The sequence below is a fragment of the Heliangelus exortis genome, chromosome 30 (genome assembly GCF_036169615.1).
Source record: "Heliangelus exortis chromosome 30, bHelExo1.hap1, whole genome shotgun sequence".
Taxonomy (NCBI): Eukaryota; Metazoa; Chordata; class Aves; order Apodiformes; family Trochilidae; genus Heliangelus; species Heliangelus exortis.
In genome coordinates, this window is record NC_092451.1 from 1,066,694 (window position 1) to 1,089,045 (window position 22,352).

Genomic DNA, 22,352 nt, shown 5'->3' on the forward strand with positions numbered 1-22,352 from the left:
AAATATCCTTTTTTTTTTTTTTTTTTTTTTTTTTTTTTTTTTTTACCCCGTTTCCTTTGGGGGGCAGGTGATGGGCAGGCAGACACCAGCTCAGTAGAAACCATTGAAGTTTTATTTGCAGTCACAATGCTTACACTGTATGCAGCAAACACCCTTACAAGTCAACCAGCAATCTGCTCACGCGGAAAAAAGGACCCAACACACAATCACCAGAGGAAAGGAAACAACAATGGGAAAAAAAAAAAAAAAACAAACCTAAAAAAAAACCTAAAAAAAAAGGGGGAAAAAAAAAAAAAAAGGGAGAAAATAAAATTAAGAGTGGGTGGTGTCTGGGAAGAGAAACTGAAGCCCTAAGGACTGAGTGTCGGTGGGTAGGAGCTGAGCAAGAGGATGCACACGACTAGCAGCAACAATAGTGGAAAAAAGTACAAGGCAAATGGGTTCCCTCCCCCTTCAGCTTTCCTCTGTGAGTCAATTTTCTATCCAAAACATTTATTATGGTGACTTCATTAAAAAAAAAAAAAGAAAATGGATTTTTTTTTTTTTTCCAAGGGGGTGTTCAATACTTCATGCTGGGCAAACCTTGTTATTATGAACCCTCTGGTCAGTGGGGTGGCTCCCCCAGCACCCCCTGGATGCTGCCTGCTTGCTGAAAATGGGGAGAAACAAGAAAAAAGGCAAAGTGAGGAGGGGGCAGGTGCCCTGCGTGGAGGGAGGGAAGGAGAAAGGGGGTGAGGAGGGGACAGTGGCCACGGCTACACCGGGGGGGGAGGGACAGGGGACACCCACGAGCAAGCACGAATGAAGGGTCACGCAGCATGGCTTAGAGTTCCTAATAACAAGGGCAAGATGGGACAGGGGAGTTGTGATCTCAAGGGGCTTAATAAGAAAAAATATACATTTGGAATTTTACAATGCCTTTTTTTTTTCTTTTTTTGTCGATCTTTTTTTTTCCGATTTTTTTTTGTCGCCTTTTTTTGCCTTTTTTTTTTTTTTAAATTTTTTTTTTTTAATTTTTTTTTTTTTTTTTCTTCTTCTTCTCTACACTTGTCACTAAATATATCTCTGCACTTTCACACACCCACCCCCTCGCCCAGTAAAGCTTCAGGCCTGCAGGACACACTTTCCTCACTCGCATTCACAACCCTCACGCCAGCACCGGTGCACCAGGACTTGGTAAAAATTTCAATCACACTTTTTTTTTTTTTTTTTTTCCTTTTTTTTTTTTTTTTTTTTTTTTCTTTTGTTGTGTGTTTTTTTTTTTTTCCTTTTTTTTTTTTTTTTTTTTTCCTCCTTTTTTTTAAACTTGAGTCAATATAAACCTTGTTTCAAAATGTTATGAAAAAATGTACATGTTTATACAAGGCAGGCTGCAGCAGAGCGCTGGCGTTCCACGCAGACATTCGGGTAGGGAGAGGTTGGGTTCTTGCACCTGGCTTATGCCCTTCCACCCCCTCCCACGGAAACAAGAAGCAACCCTGCCCCGGTGAGTGAGCTCAACAACCCCTCCTCCTGTCCCTTCCTCCCTCGGGACGTGGAGTACAGCTCAAATCCAGCCCCCTGGGGAAGGGCAGGGACGAGGAACGCCCTCTTCTCTTTCCATCGGAAACGGGAACCCCTCTGGGCCAGGCCAAAGAGATGCTGCTCTGGAGAGGTGGAGTTGGGAGGTGTCAGCTCATCATGTCGTTGCTGTTCACTCCGTAGGTGGAGTTCTTCATGGAGTCGTTCACTTCCCTCCTGAAGGCTGAGAGGTTCTGGGTGAACCTAGGGGAAAAGGGTGGAGCAGAGAGTCAAAAGAACCAAGGGGATGCTTTGGGTGGAAAGGACCTGAAATCACATCCTGTGCCATCCCTGCCATGGGGCAGGGACACCTCCCCCCAGCCCAGGTGGCTCCAAGCCCCATCCAACCCGGATTACAGGGATGGGGCAGCCACAGCTTCCCTGAAGAACCCATCTCAGTGTCTCACCATCCTCACACCAAAAAATTTCTTCCTCATGTCCACCCTCAATCTCCCTTCTCCCAGTTCCAAGCCATTCCCCTTCATCCCATCCCTCCAGCCCCTTGTCCCAAGTCCCTCCCCAGCTTTCCTGCAGCCCCTCCAGGCACTGGAAGCTGCTCCAAGGTCTCCCCAGAACCTTCTCTTCATTTTCTCCAGGCTGAACACCCCCAACCCTCCCAGGTCCCTGGGTTCCTCCAGTGTTCTGCTCCCCACGAGGACCCTCTGAGAAGCTGTGGGGGTGGGCTCAGACCCCAAAGGGACCCCAGATTGGGGTCTCTGCCCCTCACTCACCTGTCCCTGTTCTTGGTTAGGAGGTTGCGTTCGATGCCTTCCATCAGGTTCTCAAAGCAGAGGTGCATGGCCTGCTGCTTCTCTGGGGGCTGGCTGTTCACTATGCTGTTCCTCAAGTCTGAGAAGTACTGGGGGAGAAAAGAGGAGGAGGAGGATGGGTTTATTTCCAGAGGAATGGAATAACCACCCCAGCTTCCCAACACGGATCACAGGTTCCCCAGGAAGAGAGAGCAAGGATGTTCCAGCCTTTCTACTGCCCTTAGAGATGGGAGTTCAGAGGATTCCTTGGGGCCGAGGTTGCTGCAGGGGAGGGCTGGACACTTCCCCTGACACAAAGCCTGCTCCTTTCAGCATCATCCAAATTCAGAGGCAAAGTTTCAGAGGAGAAGGTTTTTACCTTTTCATTGAGCAGGATCAAGCCGAGCAGAGGCCGAGACATTGACCACTGGTTCCTGCAGTCCTCAAAGATGATGATGTTCAGCACTGTTGACAGCATCTGGAAGAGGGAGAGTGAGGTTTAAAACCAGCCCTTCCACTCCCCCAACCCCTTCCCAGGGCACTGATTCACTTTTCATACTTCCAAATCTCAAAGCCTCAATGCCACAGAGCTCTCAGCACCCTGGGACAAGAGGAGGACCTTGAAACCCCCATGAACTGCTGGAAAACTTGACTGAGGGCACATGGAGGAGTTGTAGTTATTCCTGACACTCCATCCTGCCCCGAGACACCCCGGGGGGATTGTCCCATCTGCATTTCAACAAGTGCTTAAACAGAGAGCACAAATTCTGTTGCCCTGGGGACCTCCCTCTGCTTTGTCTGCATTCCCTCCCAGAGCCAGGATCTAACCTGGCTGCTCTGGGAGATGCAGTTTCTTTCTTTATCCTCAGAAAACACAGCTTCTAGCCCCCTAAAAAACAGCCTGTTTGTCTCTGCATGGGATCTGCCAGCAAGGCTGGAATGATATTCCCTGCTTTGACACCTGGACAAGCAGCAGTGAGGAGGCTGGAGAACACCATCAGCAAGGCACTGAGCACTGCAGTTCAGGGGAGAGGGCTGGAAACACATTTTGCTCTGAGTTATGGAGATCCACAACCCAATCCAAGTTTAGGAAGGAGATCGAGGTGCTGGAGCAGCTCCAAAGGAGGCAACTGGGCTGGTGAAGGGATCCAGCAGAATTCCTGTGAGGAAGGGCTGAGGGAGCTGGGGGTGTTGAGGCTGGAGAAGAGGAGGCTCAGGGGAGACCTCATCACTCTCTCCAACTCCCTGAAAGGAGGTTGGAGCCAGGGGGGGTTGGGCTCTTTTCCCAGGCAACTCTCAGCAAGACAAGAGGGCACAAGAGGTCTCAAGTTGTGCCAGGGGAGGTTTAGGTTGGACATGAGAAAGAATTTCTTTCTGGAGAGGGTGCTCAGCCATTGGAATGGGCTGCCCAGGGAAGGGGTGGATTCTCCATCCCTGGAGATATTTCAAAAGAGCCTGGATGTGGCACTCAGTGCCATGGGCTGGGAACCACGGGGGGAGTGGAGCAAGGGTTGGACTTGATGAGCTCTGAGGTCCCTTCCAACCCAGCCCATTCTAGGATTCTAGGATTTTATGATTCTATGAACACGGGGCCCTCAGGAGCACCAAAACCTCAGTGAGTGGAATCCTCTGCCACCCAGTGACCCAGAGGCACCCAAAGGCCACGGTGCCTCTTGGAAGGTGCTGAGCTAAGCCTGATGCAAACAAGGAAAAGGTCTCAGCTCATTACTGACCCTCTGCTCCACATCTCTCTGAGCTGGTGTGGCTGGAGGCAGGTGGCAGGTGTGGTACCAGCATGGAAAAAACCTCCATGATGACCAAATTCTCCTCTTCTGAAAGAGGTGGGAATGCTGCCAAGGCAGCCCGTGCTCCAGCAGGCAGCAAAACTTCAGGTGGTCCCAGCACAGCTCCTGTGCTGGGGATGGGGACCCCACAGTGCCTGCTCTGCTCTGAGGGCACAGGGACACCTGAATGTTTCAACAAAACCCTGATTTTTTTTCTTTTTTATTTTTTTTTATTTTTTTTTTTAAAGCAGAAGAGCACAGGCTCTCAGGTGTGTCTCCTGGCTTCATTCCTATGAGCTGCCAGTACAGCCTGTAGCTGTATTTATTAAAATTTCTTTTCTTATTTCTTGAAATCAAAAAAAACCCTCCTTTTTGGGTACTTCCTTTCAAATCTGAAGTGCAAACCTAGTGTTCCTTGCAGAGGGAGAACCCCAGCCCTGAAGCATGGCTCTGAATCACCACTCTTGGGTAGTGCAGGCGTAGGAGAGATGCAACACCAGCAAAAAAAAAAAAAAAAAAAAAAAAAATAATCCTTTTTCCTCCGGAAAAGCCTGGGGCTCTAGAGCAGGGAGGATGACATCATGCTGGGAGAATCCAGCAGCTGTGTCCCAGAAGCTGAGATCTTGTCTTTACCTGCTGAATCATCTCTGGGTGCTGCTGCATGATGTGCAGGAAGCGGTCGCTCTCCTGGGTCAGGGGTGTTGTCCTCTTCTTGGTGCTGCGTGACAGCTGCTTGAAGAGATAGGTGACAATGTGGTCCAGACAGGAGCAGCAGCCCGTGCAAACCATGGTGTCTGCAACAACGAGAGGAAAAGGGGGAGATGTTGGGGTCCTGCCAGCACTTCCCTGGCTCCTGGGAAGGCTCCCAGGAAACACCGTTTATCCGGGACCTTACGAAGTCCCTGAAAGAACCACCTCACCCTGACCAGCTCAGGAATCTCCTCACACATTCACTATCCCTGATGTTCCAGCCTGAACAGAGGTGAAACTCCCCTCCCCCCAATTCCCAAGGTCCCATTTCTCTCTCAGCCTGCAGCAGGATGCAGTTAAAGCACCCAGCATTTTGCCCTGCTTCCAAACCAAAGCCCTAGGAGCAGAGAGGTGGTTACCTAGTGCAGTGAGGCCTTCTGAAATGGAAGAGAGAATATACATGATTACATGAGGCTCCAGACTGGCTATAAAGTTCATGTGGTCCTGGGTAAGAACTTCCAGCAAGGAATAGTATGACTGGCTGAGCTTGGGATAATCCTGCAGAGAAAAGGAGAGAGAAAGACTTTTAAGGCCTCCTGGTTTGCTTGGATCAGTTACATCTTTCTGCCAGACCCAACCCACTCATTAATCACCTGGAAAACTGCTTACTGAATCTCCTGGAAAGAGAACAAACCATCCTCTCACCCAGCATAACTTATGGGAAAACAGATTTTTCCCTCCACTCCTCTCCCACCAAGAGCCTTCCAAAGAGGCTGCAGAAACAGGGGGTTCCCAACACTCTCACATCAAAATATTTTGGCTCTTTTCTACCTGGGACAGATGAGACTTGGGAGGAATGAATACATTTTGCTCTCTCTCCTCAGTATTTTGCCAAGCAGGATTGTGCTGATGGGACCTCAAAGCTCTGCTGCAAAAGGGATTTCTGTGTCTGGGGCCTGGAGAGGAGCAGGACTCTGCAGGTGGGGGTTTTCAGCAAGCAGGTAACTGCTGGTGCACCCAGACCTCTGCCCACAGGCAAGCCAGGAAAGAGCAAATTCTGTGATTCTGAAGCCTTTTTCAGGCAGAGGAACAATTATTTTGTTCACTGCTCTGCTGAGACCTGGAGCTCACCCTGCTGGGGAGCCCTTGGGTGGTGGTGTGGGGGGGTGGTTAGAGCCAGGACCTCCTGCTGCACATTCCAGGAGCTGTGGTTTCCTCCTGGCCCTGGGTGCCAGGAGGTGTCCCCTGCTCAGTGGTGTCTGTGTCACCTCCCAGGTGTTGGCTCACCAGCAGGTCACTGTGAGGGATGGAAAGCAGGAGTTTGATGAAGGTCTGGAGGGCATTGTCCAGGGCATCGTCCCCATAGAGGCGGAAGACCCCGAAGTTGACGTAGCTGCCACTCAGAGCTGCCTTCAGCATGGAGAAGCAGATGGAAATCCCCTTCAGCTTCAGGGCATAGACCTGATCCTTTGGGACCTCCCCGAGCGTTAGGATTCGATTTCCTGCAGGAGCAGAGAAGCAGGGGCAGCATTTCAGCAACCACATCCAAACCCTTTTCCCTCCAGGACGCAGGAAAAACAACAGCAGAGCCTTTAAGGAGTGAGTGGAGTCAGACACAAGCATCCAGGATGCCCTGGTTTGGGCCAGGATAAAGGTAATTACTTTTATTACTTATATTTTTATATTACTTATACTCTTACATTACTTATATTTTTATATTACTTATATTCTTATAGTACTTATACTCTCATAGTACTTATATTCCCCAGAAAAAGGTTGAGGGACCTGTTTCAAGTTAGAAGTGTGTGGCTCCACTGGGAACACAAGTAATCCTGCTGCACAGGGACAGCCTGACTCTGTCCCCACCATGGCCCATGGCACCCTGCAGCCTCACAGGGGGCTCAGCTGGGCTCCTGCCCCTTGCTCTCATCTTTTCCCTTCATTTGCATGGCAAACACCCTGCCCCTTCTGCCTGCTTACCCAGCAGCTTCATGCAGAAGCATCTCCCTGTATCTAAGCATGCATTCAGCAGGCAGCTTGGCACTGCTCCCCAGCCTGGGCTTGCTCTCTGAGCTGGCAAGTGGCCCAGCTCCTGCTCCCCAGGCAAGTGGAGGAGTCAAGGGCAGAGGGAGGCTGCCCACATCCCACCTGCTGGGCACTCACCATATGTGGTTATCATTTTGCTGGTTTCTCTGAAGAGCAGGATGCCATTGGGTGAGGAGACATCAAACTGCAGCCTTTGGGACCTAGCAAAAAGAGAAGAAAACAAACTAAAAAGAAAAGCAACAGGGAAAAAAAGTTGGAGCTTAAATAAAGCAAAGCTGAGGCTGCAGCACCTCCCTGTGCTGCTCACCAAAAAGCACCTGGGTCTGGTGGTGATGAGCAAAGGCAGTGAGGGCAGAGGCTCTGAGGGACAGAGGGGCTCTGCTGTGGCAGAAGGAAGGATCTGTATCATCACAAATGTTGGGAATATTACAAGATGGAGGCTGGAAATCCTGCCTTGGCAATAGTCACCAGGCTACTGCACACAAAGGCAGTGAACATCTTGGAAGCAGCACTGGAGGGCAGGCTGACTGGCTCCTATTCATAACACCAAGAATCCAGAGCTTGGCATTTTTTCCTCCCTTAGGGTGAACAGATCTTCCAGTCAAAGCTCAGTGAGTTGCCCAGTTCACCTCTGAAATAAATGAGTGGATGTGTTCCAACAAGGATTGTCCTGCTGCAAAGATGCTGCTGGGATGTGGCAAGCAGCCTGGGCAAGTACAGAGAGTCAGCTCTCAAATGACTGTGCCCAAGCCCTTCTGTCCCCTCCACTCAGCTGTGACAATGCTCCCTTCCTATGGGGTTGTGTGCAGGTGGCTCTGAGCCAGAGCAACATTTTGGCAGCCTTCCACCCTCAGATTAAATTGCTTCTGAATTATCTGAGCTGCATCAGAGCTACCTCTCTGCTGGCAAAAAAAAAAAAAAAAAGAAAAAAAAAAAGAGCTGATGCTCTAAAAGCAGAAAGTGGTCATCTGGCTGCCAGAGAGAGAACAAGGCTCATTTGAAGCAGGGGTTTTAAAACTGAACATGAGATGTCTGCCTCCATCTTGCAGAGCTGTCCTTGGGAGCAGACACTGAGCAGATTCAGGGCTTATTGATTGTGTCTCCTGGTGGGGCTGAGTCATGACCCAGCTGCTATCTGAACTGTCAGGTTTTCCTCCCTCCTGAAACAATTCCCTTCACCCCCCTGTCCCCTTCAGAACACAAACAGACTGAAGCAGAGACAACACCAGTGGGCAGCAGCACCCAGAGGAGCAGCAGCCAGACAAATCCCTGGCAGGGTGCAGGTGCTGGAGGCTCCTACCTGTTATGTACCAACTCAGCCATCAGCTTGAGGACAGGAGTAGTGCAGGCTGGGTCATGGTACCAGAGCTCAATGGCCCTCTGGAGGATTGGCATGTAGGATGGGTAGCTGCAGGGTGAAAGCTGAGGAACTTTCTTGCTTTGCATGATGAGAAAAGGTGACAAATTTGACTAAAATAGGGCTGTTCTGTGTGCTGCACCCAAACCTTGCAAAGGAGTTTACTTCAGAAGGTCAAGCAGAGATGCTGCTTGCTGGGGTCTGCTTTATCACAGGAAAAAAATAATAATAAAAAAATCTTTAATGGGGTTGGCAGAGACAGTTCTGGTACTAGGACATAAAAAAAAAAAAAAAAAAAAAAGAACCAAAAAAGGTTTTGAGGCAAAGGGCAGAGGTCTGCCAGCACCAGCCAGCTGACCTTCAAAGGCAAAGAGGAATTGGTGCTCTCACCAAGGGGACAAAGCCACCAAATGGTGCTGGGCTCAGTGAGCAAGAGGAAAAAATGCTGAGATGCACCCATCCCATAAAGGCCTTTGTGCTTTACAGGTCAAGTCTCTTGAGGTCCAACTGGAAAAAGCCCAAGAGTTCTGAGCAGATTTGCAGGTTGACTTGGTTGCAGACAGACCAAGTCAAATCTATTTCAGGGCTTAGAGACAGGACACTGAGTACTACAGGAGTGAAGAGAAACCCTAGCCAGGATTTACCAGGGAAAACAGGGAAAATAGGACATTTGGATGCAAGCAGCAAGAGTTCTCCCTTCTGAGAGACAGGATGACTCAAGTCTCAGGGCAAGAGAAGGATACATCCACTCAAAGAGCATCATGAAGCTGGTCTTGGCATTGAAGGCAAAGGCTATTCCCCTCAAGTCTCTCACCAAACCAACCAAAGTTCTCTGTAGTACAGAAAAAAAAGCTCCATTAAAAGGTGACACCCCCCCCAGTCTCACCCTCCCTGGCTCCCCCACCCCAGAGCCCCTTCCCTCCCATCCCAACACCAGCACAGCCTTTCTCTGATGGATGCCAAGCCCTGGTTAGACAGTTAGGGTTCCTCTTCAGTGCCCAGAAACCCTCTTTAATTTGAGCCAGCACTGGGGGATTTCATTCCCAGGAGATGGAGGCTGACAGCTTCAATTATGAGTGGGGGCACCCCACTGCACCCCCAAAGAAAAGCACCCATCACCCCCCCAGCCTCTGCTTATCTCATTCAGAGGGCAGAATGGCTGGGAGTGATTTGTTGTCTCCTGTCTGTCTGGCCCCAAAATGTCCAAGCTCTCCTAAGGGAATGAGTAAGGAGAGCACAGGCAGCAGGGAAGGTTCTGCTCAACTTACTTTTGCCTCTTGTTCATTGAAAGTATTTGTGCTGAACATCTGTGCCACGGTCTCAAAGGCAGCTGTGAGGGGAAGCATGAACTGCTCATACTGATCCTCATCTTCTCCTGGAAGGAAAAACAAAAAAAAAAAAAAAAAAAAGAGAGGAAATGAGGAGAAACCAGACTGCACCTCCCTGTGCCCTGCAGTTCTGCCTGACACTGAGGCACTGCAGAGGCAGAGAGACCACAGGACTGCAGACAGCTTAGAACAAAGCCTGTCTCCTCAGGAAAACATTTGGAATATTGTGAAGGAAAAACTTAGCCCCAGCCTTGCTGGTGTGCACTTCTGGACCACCTGTACCCAGCCAGATGGCAGCAAACCCATCTCTGAGCTGCTTCCTTCTCCCTTTTCTTACCCCATTTGGTTCCTCCCTGTCCAGCATCCTTCCTGCAGGAGCTTACAGCTCCTTCAGCAGCAGGACTAAGCCTACTGCAGAGCCCAGCATCCAACCCCCAAAGCCCTGCTTCCCAGGAAAAGATTCCAGTACCTAAATCCACCATGAGAAGACGCCCAAGTGCAGTGTAGAACGTGGTCCGACACCTCATGTCAGTCAGGTTGGACTGATTGTTAATGCCCAGGAAAGAAAAGTGCTCACTCTGCAAATGGAAAAAAAAAAAAAAAGAGATGGGTTAAAGGAGAACCAGCACCCTGCAGAGGTGTCCAGGGTCCCCTCATTCCTCTCCTTCTCAGCCTGTGCCAAGGTGAGAAGCACGGAGCTGCACGGGTGTCTCGCTCAGCACTTCCCCTCTGCCAGCTTCACATCCATCTGTGAATCCAGAGATCCCATCCCCAGCACATCCAGCTGGGAGAAAAGGCCACCAGAGGGCAACAGGCACCGTGCCCCGGAACAGACCCAGCTCTCAGCTTTCATCTTGGAATTCCCCAGGAGCAGATGAACCAGGAAGTTTTCCCTGGACTTTGACTGAGGTCCCTTGCCTCCTGGGGACACTCCAGGCTGCTGGAAAACAGCCCTCTGCCCACCTTCTCCACAGAAACAGGAGCTCCAGACAACAAAAGTCTCAAGGCAGCTTCTGGGCCAGCCACAGGACTGATTGAAAAATATCCCCAAGCTCCAGGAACACAGCACCTGGGTCAAAGCTTCTGATGTGGTGCTGGGAGCCCCATCACTACAGCACCAGAGCACCCAATGGCCACAGCTCCAAGTCAGAAATCTCTGAGACTCTCCTGCTGGCCTCTAGGTGCTCATTTGAACATTCCTGATTTCCAGCCAGCACCCCAGGTCTGCACAGGGTGTGTCACAGGGGTGCTGAGCCAAGGAACTGCAGTGTGAGCAGCTCCCACATTTCACTCTGGAGAAGGAATGTCTGGAGTGGAGAGGAAAGAGACCCTCACATTAAAGTGTCCTCATGGAATCCCAACCTGTCTTGGGTGGGAAGGGACATTAAAGCTCATCCAGTTCTGTAGTGAAATGAGGCAACCAGGTGCCACTAATTGCCAGGTAGTGGGCATCATGAGCTTGTGCTAAGCCCACCTGGCAATTAGTGGCACCTGGCTGCCTCATTTCACTACTCAGTTCCAACCTCTGCCACTGCCAGGGACACCTCCCACCAGCCCAGGGGGCTTCAAGTCCCATCCAACCTTCAACACTGCCAGGGATGGGGCAGCCACAGCTTCTGGGGGCACCCAGGGTCTGATTACAGCCCCTCAAATCTGCAGGGCAGGGTTTGAACACAGAGCTGAAACACAGACCACAGTCTCCAGAGGCTCAGCTTGCATGATGGAGAGAGATAAGAGTGTCCAGGTGTTAAACTGAGGGGATTATCTCCTCCCTGGAGGAGTCTGCTGAGGGATGAAAAGCAGGAGGTGAAAGTCCTTACCGTGTGATTGTTCAGCATGAACTGTACAGCACTCAGCTTCACCAGCTTCCTCACACTGCTGTATGTACAGAGGGTGTTAAGGAAGCAGCAGAGTCAGCAGAAAACTTCTTACAATGCTTGCAAAGCACTTTCCAGGGCAAAACTGGAAGAGGACTTAGGTCTGTGTTACTCAGTATGTTCCAGCCTCTCTTCCACTTGTTTCCCATAGAGGAGAGTCCTGCAGTGAGCATTTTTATTCAGTTGTCAGGAAGGACTATAGGATAATCTGTGACTGCAAACCAATTATCTGTGGGATGTAAGCTACAGAGCAATTATGACCCAAACCTGTACAAAGCAGCCAGCTAGGTGAGATGCTGACCACTCCCAACCCACTCTTCTCACTACCCCAGAGATGAAGTGGTTCAGGAATCTGTCAGAGGCAGAGTGCTCCTGTTCCAGCAGCACCTGGGTCTCTCTTCCCAAAAGGATATCCAATGGAGAGGTCATTGAGCAGCTGCAGTGTCTTGGAGGTGATGGGCTCACATCGACCCCAGTACTTCAGGTTGGTGATGCTAGGGAAGAGAACAAGGAGGGATCAGAGGGCTTTGCCCAGCTTCCCCTTTGCTGTGTGGTGGATTTTTCCAGCTCAAAAGTCACCCAACATCATCAGCTCCACCCTCCACCGAAACCACAGACATCACAAGCCACAAAAGATTGGTATAAAATCACTGTACTTACATTTGGTTGACTAGAAAAATTATCCTTCAGATAATCTTCACTACTTGGGTCCCAAGCTACACTGGCCCATACCCAGGCCCTTGGAATTCTGTGGCACTCCAGGGCTGGTTTCTGCAGCAAGGGTAAGAGAATTCTGCGGCAGTGACTACATGCAGACGTATGCAATTCTGCACCTGCACCATCCACTGTCAGCTGCAGAATTCTAGTAGCCCTTGCTTCTTTCCAGGGGAGCCACATTTCACCCCAGAGACAGGGGTGATGCTGAAGAAATCGAGGGGGGAGCTACTGGCTGCACAGCACCAGGCACAGGGCACTGGGGCCTCAGCATGGGAGCTACTGATTTGGTTCCAAATGCTCAGGAGGCTGCCAAAGACGTGGCAAAAAAAAAAGAAAAAAAAAATGCCAGTGGACAGGTTTGGTCCAGAGGAGAGCTGCCAAGGAAGAGGCTGAATTGGGTGCCCAAAGATTGGAAGGATTTTAAGACAAGGACTTGGGCTGCTCTGGAACTGAACAGCATGGTTTGCAAAGAAAACCTTTGAAGGAGCAGTTCCCTCCCCAGAGAGCTTTCGTGGCTGGTGATTACCAAGAGTCAAGTGACAAAAAACCTGAGTGCTGTCCCCTCTCTGCCTTTGGTTTGACTGAGCAGGCACTGGGAATAAGAATCCATTCTCCTGGTGTATTTTTGTGTCTCCACAGCCCAGGTTAGCATCCACGGTGGATAAATCATCCTGGATATTGCAGGTGACCTCAACCCTGGCAAAAGCTGTGATTCTCTCGAGCAGACAGATGTTGCTAGCTTTAGACTGACCAACACTCCCCTGTATTTCAGTTTTCCTGGTTCCACCTTCAATGAAACCCTGGAAGCTCTGATGCCAGCAGGCAGGAGCACTTACATTTTGCCTATGAAGACACTCAGGACCATGGTCTCATCATTCAAGCCCAGGACCTCGGAGAGACGGCGGTAGAGCTGGAGGGAGGAGAGAACAACACCAGGTTAAAAGCTGTCAACAAAACAAGACGTGGCCAAGGATTATTTGGGGGTGGTTTTTGGCTTGTTCTCCCTCTGTGGGATGCATGTCCTAGAGGGTGAACTCTCTGGGCTTCCCTAAATCAGCCCTAGCAGGTTCAGATGCTGTGTGTGGAAGCTGGGCACTTGTTTTTCCCAAGGAAAGGGGATGTGGCAACTGTGCTCCTGCACCTATGTTAGTGAAGTCTTGCACCTATGTTAGTCCTGCTCCTATCTTAGTGAATTTGTCTGCAACTCTTAGCCCCTTGTCTCAACATTGCTCCAAATTCTCCAGGGAGGGGAAGGAAGATCACAGATTACTGGAAGAGAACATAATTCTGGAGTAATTACGTTGCCATTGTTTAAATTTTTATTTTATTCTTTTTTTTTTTTTTTTTTAAATTTAAAACCTTATTTTGCATCTCTGAAGATGCACCAAGGCATTTAAAGTCAACCTACACTTGTGGTGGAGAGAACTGCTATTTATCTTCACTTTAGAGCCAAGGAAGCAAGGCACAGCTGCTGAGCTCAGGTTTCTCATGGGTGCCACTCGCACACTTTCACAGCCACCCAGGCTTAAGGGACTCATCTGAAACCAGCAGAAACCTGGCAGGTAACAAAGCTGAACCCAGGCCTCAAGTTTTAAGCCACTGCCATAGTCCCTGGCTCCTTCCTGACACACACAGAAGGTGCTGAAGGTCTGCAGTGAACACACTGAGCCGAGCAGCCGGGAAAACCAAAATCCTAAACCACTACATTGACAAAGGGGAGGCTGGGACTGGGATCAGAACGAGCAAAGAGATCCAGACCACGGATGGATTTACCTTGGAAGACTTCTGCACCTGATCTCCAATGTAGATCTTACGGAACTGCTCGAAGAAGCTGAGCATGGCAAGCTCCAGCTTCTCATTCCCAGCCTGTGCCAGGCGAGAGTCCGTCAGGTTCATCAGCTGCAGCACCCTGGGGAGAAGTGGGAAAACCAGTTTGCTGCTGGGCACTGGGAGGAAACGAGGCATTTCTGGCACATGGTGGTGTTCCTGTTCCAGGCTGCGTGCAACAGGATTTGGGGTTTTCTGTGGGCAATGCTCAAGAACTGACAGAACTGGTAGGAAACCCTTGGCTGGGACACACTCCTCCTCTGCACGAGGCCATCCTAAGGCTTCTCCATCCCTTCCCAACAGGGATTGGGGGTTCATTTACTGCAGAAGGGAGTTTTGGGTGTTTTACCCAGTGACTGATCCATCGTGTCCTCAAAGCCACCAGAGAAACCCCTTCCTGCTCCCCTCACAAGAGCCAGACTGCCCAGCACCCCCAACTTTGGGGGGGCTTTTGCTGTGAGAAACCAATGCTCAAGGAGCAAGGAAGGGGTTGGAGGGATTTTTAAGGGAAGTAACAGACCCAGGGGGCAAACCCAATGGTTTTCTTTTTTTAATGTCCCCAGACAAGGACTGGGAAAGAAGATAAAATGTAAACAGACTTCTGTGAGCATCTCCCATCCATGCTGGCACTAAAGGGAGCTGAAATATCTACAAGGGCTTCACCATTTCCTTTTCAGTAACCCCTGGGAAGCCAGAGCTTGATGTTACCTGCTGGCTCACCAAGAGGCCAGCTTCCAGTTGAGCTCCTTTGCTATCCCAGCTCCCAAGCAGAGCACTTAGGCTCTGGACTGGAAAAGCATTCCCAGTGTGACTCGAGGTTGTTCATATCTATCAAATAAATCTTTCACTGGAGAGGATTTACCCTCCCAGAAACCCAGCACGTGTTAACAGACATTATAAAGTTTTGAGAGTAACTGCAATATTGACAGCTTCTTTAAGGACAAAACCCACTTTTGGATTATTAACAAGGAGAGAAAGACTTTTCCCTCCAGCCCAGCAAAGAACTGGAGTTCTTTGCATTTAGAATGCATTTAGTTCTACTCCAGAAGAACTCCAGCAGCATTTAAGCCCAGTGTAATTCCCCTTACACCCTCTTCCCCTCACTCTCTTCCTTCCAGCCCAGATTTGCCCAAATTCAGCCAAGCCAGAGCAGAACTTGGCCACCTGGCTCTACCCAATCCCCACTTTTTGGGTGGCCAATCCCAATCCTGTTCTGTTTACAGTGAGAAGAGGGGAAGAGAGCAGAGCCTGGGCAGCTTCCCAACAGGAATCCCATTTGTTGATTCCATCCCTACCGACAGACCAACTCTCCATCCATGGCATCCTGCTCATCCGTGCTGGCAAAGGAGACCCTACCACCAATCACTGCCCCGATGATGTAGACGAGCCAGGTCAGGCGCCCTGCAACCAAGAGAGGAGATGAGGACCCCACAGAGGGCAGGAGGACCCCACAGAGGGCAGGAGGACCCCACAGAGGGCAGGAGGACCCCACAGAGGGCAGGAGGATCCAACAGAGGCCATGAGAACCAAACAGAGGCCATGAGGACCCCACAGAGGGCAGGAGGATCCAACAGAGGCCATGAGAACCCAACAGAGGCCATGAGAACCCCACAGAGGCCATGAGGACCCCACAGAGGGCAGGAGGACCCCACAGAGGGCAGGAGGACCCCACAGAGGCCATGAGGATACAACAGAGGCCATGAGAACCCAACAGACGCCATGAAGACCCCACAGAGGGCAGGAGGACCCCGCAGGGGGCAGAAGGATCCAACAGAGGCCATGAGAACCCAACAGAGGCCATGAGGACCCCACAGAGGCCATGAGGACCCAACAGAGACCATGAGGATCCAACAGAGGGCAGAAGAAGCCAACACAGGGCATGAGGACCCAATATAGGGCAGGAGAACTCAATATCGGGCAGGAGAACCCAATATAGGGCAGGAGGACCCAATACAGGGCAGGAGGACCCAATACAGGGCAGGAGGATCCAACACGTCACACACGTTGCAGAGGGAGCTGAGGACTTGGCCATTCCATTGTGGCCAAACCAGGACCCAACAAGGAGGAGCTTTCTGCTTCAGTGCCCCACCTACAGCAAAATAACTCAGCTCTCCACCTGGTGGAGAACAGGCACGACTGAACTGGAAAAGAAACACAAATGCCAGGTCTGAAGCTCTTTGTTGCTGAAAGCCACCTCCTTGTTTTTATGTATTTAAACATGTACAGGTGTTAGCAGGAGCCATTCTTTCCCAGTACATGTGGCTGGTGAGGCAGACATCATATGGAGTTGTGCTCACAAAAAAAAAAATAAATTAACCCCCCCCCCCCCCACTGTCCTGTGTGAGCTCAGCAATGCTGCTTCAGAAGGAACAGGAAGAGTTTCCAGCCTTGTGCTGATGTGCCCAACTCCTCCCCAAAAAAGGGGAGCTCCTTTATTAAAGAGGGGTCTGAGCACAGCTACACCTCAGCCTCCAAAGGCACAGCCTCTTCATGGCCAGTGTTCAGCAATTCCTAAACCAGCTGTGCAAGAAGAAAACCTCACTGAACCCACCCAAAGCTGCAGACAGACATCTCCTTCCTCCTGGGCTTCCAGGGGAAAACCCCACTCCCAGTTACTCATCACCAACCACCAGCAGGAGGTTTCTGCCACATAACCAGTGGGAAGGTTCAGATGAGCACAACGTGTCCTGCCTCAGCCAGGAGAGGGATGGGGCAGGGCTGACCACCTGTGGATGGGGAAACATCCTCAGGACTTGTCTCTGAAAGACTGGGCAAGGAGATCATAGAATCATAGAACGGGCTGGGTTGGAAGGGACCTCAGAGCTCATCAAGTCCAACCCTTGCTCCACTCCCCCCGTGGTTCCCAGCCCATGGCACTGAGTGCCACATCCAGGCTCTTTGGAAATATCTCCAGGGATGGAGAATCCACCCCTTCCCTGGGCAGCCCATTCCAATGTCTGATCACCCTCTCCAGAAAGAAATTCTTTCTAATGTCCAACCTAAACCTCCCCTGGCACAACTTGAGACCTCTTGTGCCCTCTTGTCTTGCTGAGAGTTGCCTGGGAAAAGAGCCCAACCCCCCCCTGGCTCCAACCTCCTTTCAGGGAGTTGGAGAGAGTGATGAGGTCTCCCCTGAGCCTCCTCTTCTCCAGCCTCAACACCCCCAGCTCCCTCAGCCCTTCCTCACAGGAATTCTGCTGGATCCCTTCCCAGCCTCCTTGCTCTTCTCTGGACCTGCTCCAGCACCTCAATCTCCTTCCTGAGCTGAGGGGCCCAGAACTGGACACAGGACTCAAGCTGTGGCCTCACCAGGGATGAGCACAGGGGCAAAATGTACCACATCTTCCCCAAAAAGGAATGGAGTCAGGTGTAGGACAGTGCTGTCTTCAGCCAGCAGAGTGCCTGTGTTGGGAGTGGGTGTGCACAGCCAAAAAATGTCCTAACACCATCCAGGCACTTCTCCAGGGGAAGTGTTGGAGATCTGTCTGCCCACTGCTGGGTCTCACCAGGACTCCAGGCTTTTGGAACGGTTCTTTTGAGAAGGGGACAACTTAGTGCAAGCTCCCAAGCTTTCCAAAGAGCCTCACCTTCTTGTACTGCAACATCCATGGGGCTGGCAGTGGCACTCTGCAGCAGCTCCTGGTAGGACTGGGCTGACTGGTCAAAGAGCTGCACCAGCAGAGCACAGGTCTTCTCGTACTCACAGCGGCCGATGGTGGAGAGCTGATCCAGCTGCTGCTGGACAAGGCCAGTGTCATCCAGTGGATCCTCCAAACCATCTCTAAGCAGCAAGAAAACACATCAGAAAAGGACTTCAAGGGTAGACACAGCTTAATTCATAACATCATTTCTATCAGGTGGAGGATGCTGTTCCAGGCGTACAAGACCGAAGGCTCTGCCTCTGCTCTTTGTCAGGATGAGAGCTACAGAGATCCATGGAATAATATCATTGCTGCAGCCATAAATCCCAAGAAGAGCTGTGGCTCAGGTGGAAAGGCCATCAGAACCTGGGATGAGTAAGCTCTTCTTACATCTTCAACATTTATCCAGGTCTGGGAAGGGAATGTGCAGTGCCACCATCAAGCTCTCTGCCTGGCTGGCTGTGTAAAGCTTTCCATCTTTCTGCTTTTTCCTCTGGCTTTTCTTTAGCTGCTTTTTCCTCTAAATGCACTGACCCCAACAATAAGTTTATTTCAAAGCTGGCTGAGCTAAACCTGCTGTTCTTCCCCTGCATTGCTAGATACCTAAAAAGGGACAAGACAATCAGTCTACCTTAAGAGAGACATTATTTGTCTACATCTGACCATTTGTTTTCATCAAATACAAGCACACAAACTGCAGAATTCATCCCACACAAACTCAGACACTGCAACAGAGTCCTGCAGGCTGCCCCTGCACTCAAAAGGTGAAATAAAAAACCAAAGAGAAGATACTTATAAGTGTAATTCGTGCCACCTTCCAGGAAAGATCTAAAATCTTTGGATCCCTATTTCTCTCTGCAATTCAGAATGTAAATGGTATGGAGCAGATGTCTGAGGCTGTGCCCATAACACACAGACCACTCAGACCAAGCTCAGGCATTGGAGATTGAGATTAAAAAAAAAAAAAATAAAGAAGAACTTTTTTAGGAGAGACAGACCATGGGATTTAGGTTAAACCTCCCTTAGAAATCCTCTGGTGATTCACACCACTTCCTGCAGCCCCGGTCTTATTCTTTGTAGGAGCAACCCACTCTGGAGGTGCTGAGCAGAGGTGCTGCCAAGCTCTCTGCTGTGCTTACCTCAGGATGATGTGCACAGACTCCAGCCTGGAGGTGATGTAAGCTTTTGTGACTTCTGGGGTGTAAGTTTCCAGCATGTGGGGCTCTGTGGCTTTGACGTAGGGCACAGACGCAGCCAGGCGCTGCCACAAGCTCAGCAGGTAGTGAACACTGTTGGGGGCAAACTCCCAGTGCTACCAGGAGCCAAGAGGAGGAAGGAAACCAGGAGGTTACAACCTTCATTAGTATTTTACCCACCTTATTTTGGCTCACGGAGCACTGATGGGGCAGCACCTAAAAGCTCTGGTGATCTGCTTGTGGGGATTTTAAGCCCCACCTCAGCTCTCAGGGCATCATCAGCCTGGAGTGGAGACTGAGGGATAATCCTGAGCTCCTGGGCTGAGCCTGAGCCTCAGTTTGGGGCAGCAGCTCAGCTTTAAACAGGATGTGGCAATCACAAGTCTCAGACTACTGCCCAGCTCAAACTGGGGTGCTGCAGACAGCTGCCCAAAAGCACAGTTTAAAGCTGTTGTCCAGCTAAATACTGAAATGTAACAATCAGAGGCTTTATGTGAGGTATATCATTGTTTTTTTCAGCATACTCCAGAGGTTTTATGTAAGGTATATGATTGTTTTTTTAAGCATACTCTGTGCAGGGGTGTAGTTACAAGCTGCATGCCAGTGGAAGCCTCAGTGGGAAGGTGACATGATATTCAGATTGTTAACAATCCCTGCGATGGCATTTTAATAGTGAAGGGATAGAGAATTCTAAAAATAAGCCTTCTTTAACAAGCAATTTTTTTTTTTTTTATTATTTTTTTCCCCCTGCTAGGCCATGGAAAACCTCTGGAGGCACAGCAACCCCCACACCCTGCTCCATTCAGCAGGAATTCACGGAATAATCAAGGCTGCACCACGGGGTTCTGTTACAGTCTGCAGGGGGGTGGTGTGGTGATGGTGGTAAAAATAACACAAAGTGAATTAAGGGACAGAAAACAGCCTGGAGGGTTAGAGTTTGGTGTCAAGAGGAGGCACAAAGAGACGGGGGGGGGGGAGTGGGGGGAGGAGGCTGAGTGGAACCTTTTGTACCTGCAGGCTGGTGACGGTGAAATTGGCGATGAGTCGGATGACCTCGGGGTAGTTCTCCACCTTCACCAGCTCCCCCAGCTGGTAATTGCTTTTCAAACGGGCCAGCAACCTGCAGAACTCGTGGTAGTTATTTGGGTCTGACAAACTCTGAGAGGAGAAAAAAGAAAAAAAAAAAAAAAAAAATCAGAGGGGAGGGATTGAGAAGGTGGGGAAGTTGCAGCGCCAGGGCAGCTCGGGAGTGGTTTTGGTGATGGAACTGGATGCAGGAGGAGTGCTCACTGCCCCCCTGACTGCACCTGAAGGACTCACCTGGGGGTTTTCCAGTATTCTTTTCACCCCATCAACGAGGTGAGATAAAAACTTTGCTCTTTCTGCGTTGTTGAAGAGGGATCTGCGTACAGAAGCTATCTGCACCAGGCAGGATAAAACCTGAGGGGAAGGAATAAAAAAAGGGGGAGATGAGAAGAATGAAATTAACATCACATTTCCTTTCCACCACCCGACAAATCATTTAAATCTGATGCTCCTTTGCATGCTACCCAGGATCTCTTTCATCTTCCCAGTTCTCTGTAGTCTGTGTAAAAACAAATTACAGCAGAGGTTAACAACCACATCACCCAAAGGAACATCATCTGCACCCTGACACTGTGTGTGCTCCCAGCTCTGCTCCCAAACATGGGATTTCTTCAGATGGAGAGACTGCAGATACACCAGGACTGGCAGGGGAAGGTGGGAAACACCACAGACTACTTGGAGAAGGATTGCAGAAGCAAGATGGCTGGCAAGAAAAACCAGTAAATTGAAATCCAGGGTAAATTCCAAGGGTGCAGCTGCAGCAGGAAGGGGCTGGTGAGGGGGTTTTGAAGAGCAGGGGCAGTAAGTTGTACCCAGCACCCTGCAATCCCTATCCAGAGGCAAATCCCCATCTCCTCTGACCAGCACAAGCTCTACCTGCTCAGCTGCCAAGCCTCTCCTTCTTTCTGGCTCTTACATTTACTGATCAAAGAGGCAGGACAATCAAAGGCATAATTGCTTTAGATTTCTATTCAGTAGGAAAAAAAAAAAGAATCACACTGTTTAAATCTTTCATGAATATTTGAGGCTCTACATTCAGAATTAGCAAGTAACCCTTCAGGGTAATGAGCAGTGCTGAGAAAATGCTTCTCAAGGACCCTCTCCTCCCTAGCCAAAGGGCATGTTTGCACTGTGGCATTAATTATCAAAAATATTTATCCAATAGATAAATGCCCGGCAGGCAATTTATTTTTTTTTTCCCCATGCAGAAATAATGCAACTTTTAGTTCAGTTGTGCTATTGGCCATCTCACCCAACTGGGACATGGCCCAGTTTTCAAGTGTGGAAGGAGAAATTACATTCCTCAGTTGTGCTCCCAGACTTGCTACCTATTCAGAGGATGGTTTCAGGATCAACCTGGCACTGCAGTGAAATAACTTAAGGTACATTCCCCAAAAAGAGCAATACATTCCCCAAAAGCAAGCAGGCAGGCTCTGAGCCAGGCAAGGGCCAAGGAGGTTGGAGTTCCAGCAAACAAATTGCTCTTAGGTCAAATCCAAACCACTTTCTGGTAGTGGAGTTTAAGAAAAACAAAACATGGAACTTACCAGAGGAGAAAATGAAGGAGGGATGGAATGATAAAGATCAAAGAACAACTGAAGGGTCGAAGAATCCAAGAAGGCTGAAAATAGAAGAGAGCATTTTACTGAGAACACCTCAATTTGCTGCTTTCTGGAGGTCGAACACCCATCAGCCATGAAGTGCCATGAAGTGCCACACTAAGAAAATCTCCCAGGGATTTTACACTTCTACACAATTGCCTTTCCTAGAAATAAAGTAAAAGCCCACGGGGTACTTGGTACCAAGACAAAATTACAGGAAAAGACTTTAAGAACCCAATCTGTGAAACTGCCTGAGAACAGCCAGGATGCTTAGAACAGGTGCTGAGTTATTTGTTAAGTTTTATGTAGGAAAAAAAAAAAAACAAACCAACAAAACCAATTTACTATTTCTTGAATTGGCAAGTGTCAGCCTGAAAAAGGGTAGAGGAGTTTTTACAGCTCCTGAGAGCCAACCCAGCCTGGACTGCATTTGCCATCATGCTGAGGGGAGGTTTGACTTCTGGCATTGCACACAAAATTTCTCTGTTAAGTCCAGTGAGGTCCTTCACAAGTCACCCATGCTTCCAGCTGCTCCTCTTCCTCCCCCAGGATTACCTGATCTCCAGCTGGTTGGGATCTGCACAGTGCAAAGATCATCTGAGGACTCATCTGTGGATGTGCCAATGAAATCAAAGTTCAGGCAATTATGTGTCAGCTTCAGAAGCTGCATGAGCAGCCCATGCTGGCTTTCATCATTCAGATTCAGGTTCTTCCCAGAAGCCTAGAAAACACATTGGGTTAAAAAAAAGTAAAAATTAAACAGTTAAAAAAAAAAAAAAAAATCCAGGTGGCAGCTGAGTTTGAAGCAGCAGTTCAACTTGAAGCAGGATGTGGCAATCACAAGGATCAAATGCCACAAGCTCCCTCATCCCTTCACAGCCAGCATGTGTATT

The 22,352-nt window shown here is 49.7% G+C and overlaps 1 protein-coding gene across 5 annotated transcripts in view; it reads right to left on the minus strand.

The window, feature by feature from the left end:
- Positions 1 to 90: 90 nt before the first annotated feature.
- The window catches only part of XPO7 (exportin 7), a 46,364-nt gene continuing 24,102 nt past the window's right edge, over positions 91 to 22,352 (minus strand). For 3 of the 5 annotated variants that reach the window (XM_071729171.1, XM_071729169.1, XM_071729170.1), the window contains 22 exons: positions 22,015 to 22,180; positions 21,406 to 21,479; positions 20,093 to 20,212; positions 19,784 to 19,930; positions 18,716 to 18,888; positions 17,523 to 17,716; positions 15,231 to 15,336; positions 13,882 to 14,017; positions 12,945 to 13,018; positions 11,805 to 11,885; positions 11,335 to 11,398; positions 9,984 to 10,092; positions 9,455 to 9,561; positions 8,930 to 9,018; positions 8,130 to 8,237; positions 6,947 to 7,029; positions 6,071 to 6,285; positions 5,203 to 5,341; positions 4,727 to 4,887; positions 2,689 to 2,787; positions 2,292 to 2,419; positions 91 to 1,764 (listed from right to left, as the gene is read on the minus strand). In XM_071729171.1, the coding sequence (XP_071585272.1) occupies positions 1,671 to 1,764; positions 2,292 to 2,419; positions 2,689 to 2,787; positions 4,727 to 4,887; positions 5,203 to 5,341; positions 6,071 to 6,285; positions 6,947 to 7,029; positions 8,130 to 8,237; positions 8,930 to 9,018; positions 9,455 to 9,561; positions 9,984 to 10,092; positions 11,335 to 11,398; positions 11,805 to 11,885; positions 12,945 to 13,018; positions 13,882 to 14,017; positions 15,231 to 15,336; positions 17,523 to 17,716; positions 18,716 to 18,888; positions 19,784 to 19,930; positions 20,093 to 20,212; positions 21,406 to 21,479; positions 22,015 to 22,180 (2,667 nt within the window). In that variant the 3' untranslated portion in view covers positions 91 to 1,670. Of the gene's footprint in view, positions 1,765 to 2,291; positions 2,420 to 2,688; positions 2,788 to 4,726; positions 4,888 to 5,202; positions 5,342 to 6,070; positions 6,286 to 6,946; positions 7,030 to 8,129; positions 8,238 to 8,929; positions 9,019 to 9,454; positions 9,562 to 9,983; positions 10,093 to 11,334; positions 11,408 to 11,804; positions 11,886 to 12,944; positions 13,019 to 13,881; positions 14,018 to 15,230; positions 15,337 to 17,522; positions 17,717 to 18,715; positions 18,889 to 19,783; positions 19,931 to 20,092; positions 20,213 to 21,405; positions 21,480 to 22,014; positions 22,181 to 22,352 lie in introns of all 5 variants that reach the window. The other 2 variants (XM_071729168.1, XM_071729167.1) reach the window with 1 other exon arrangement.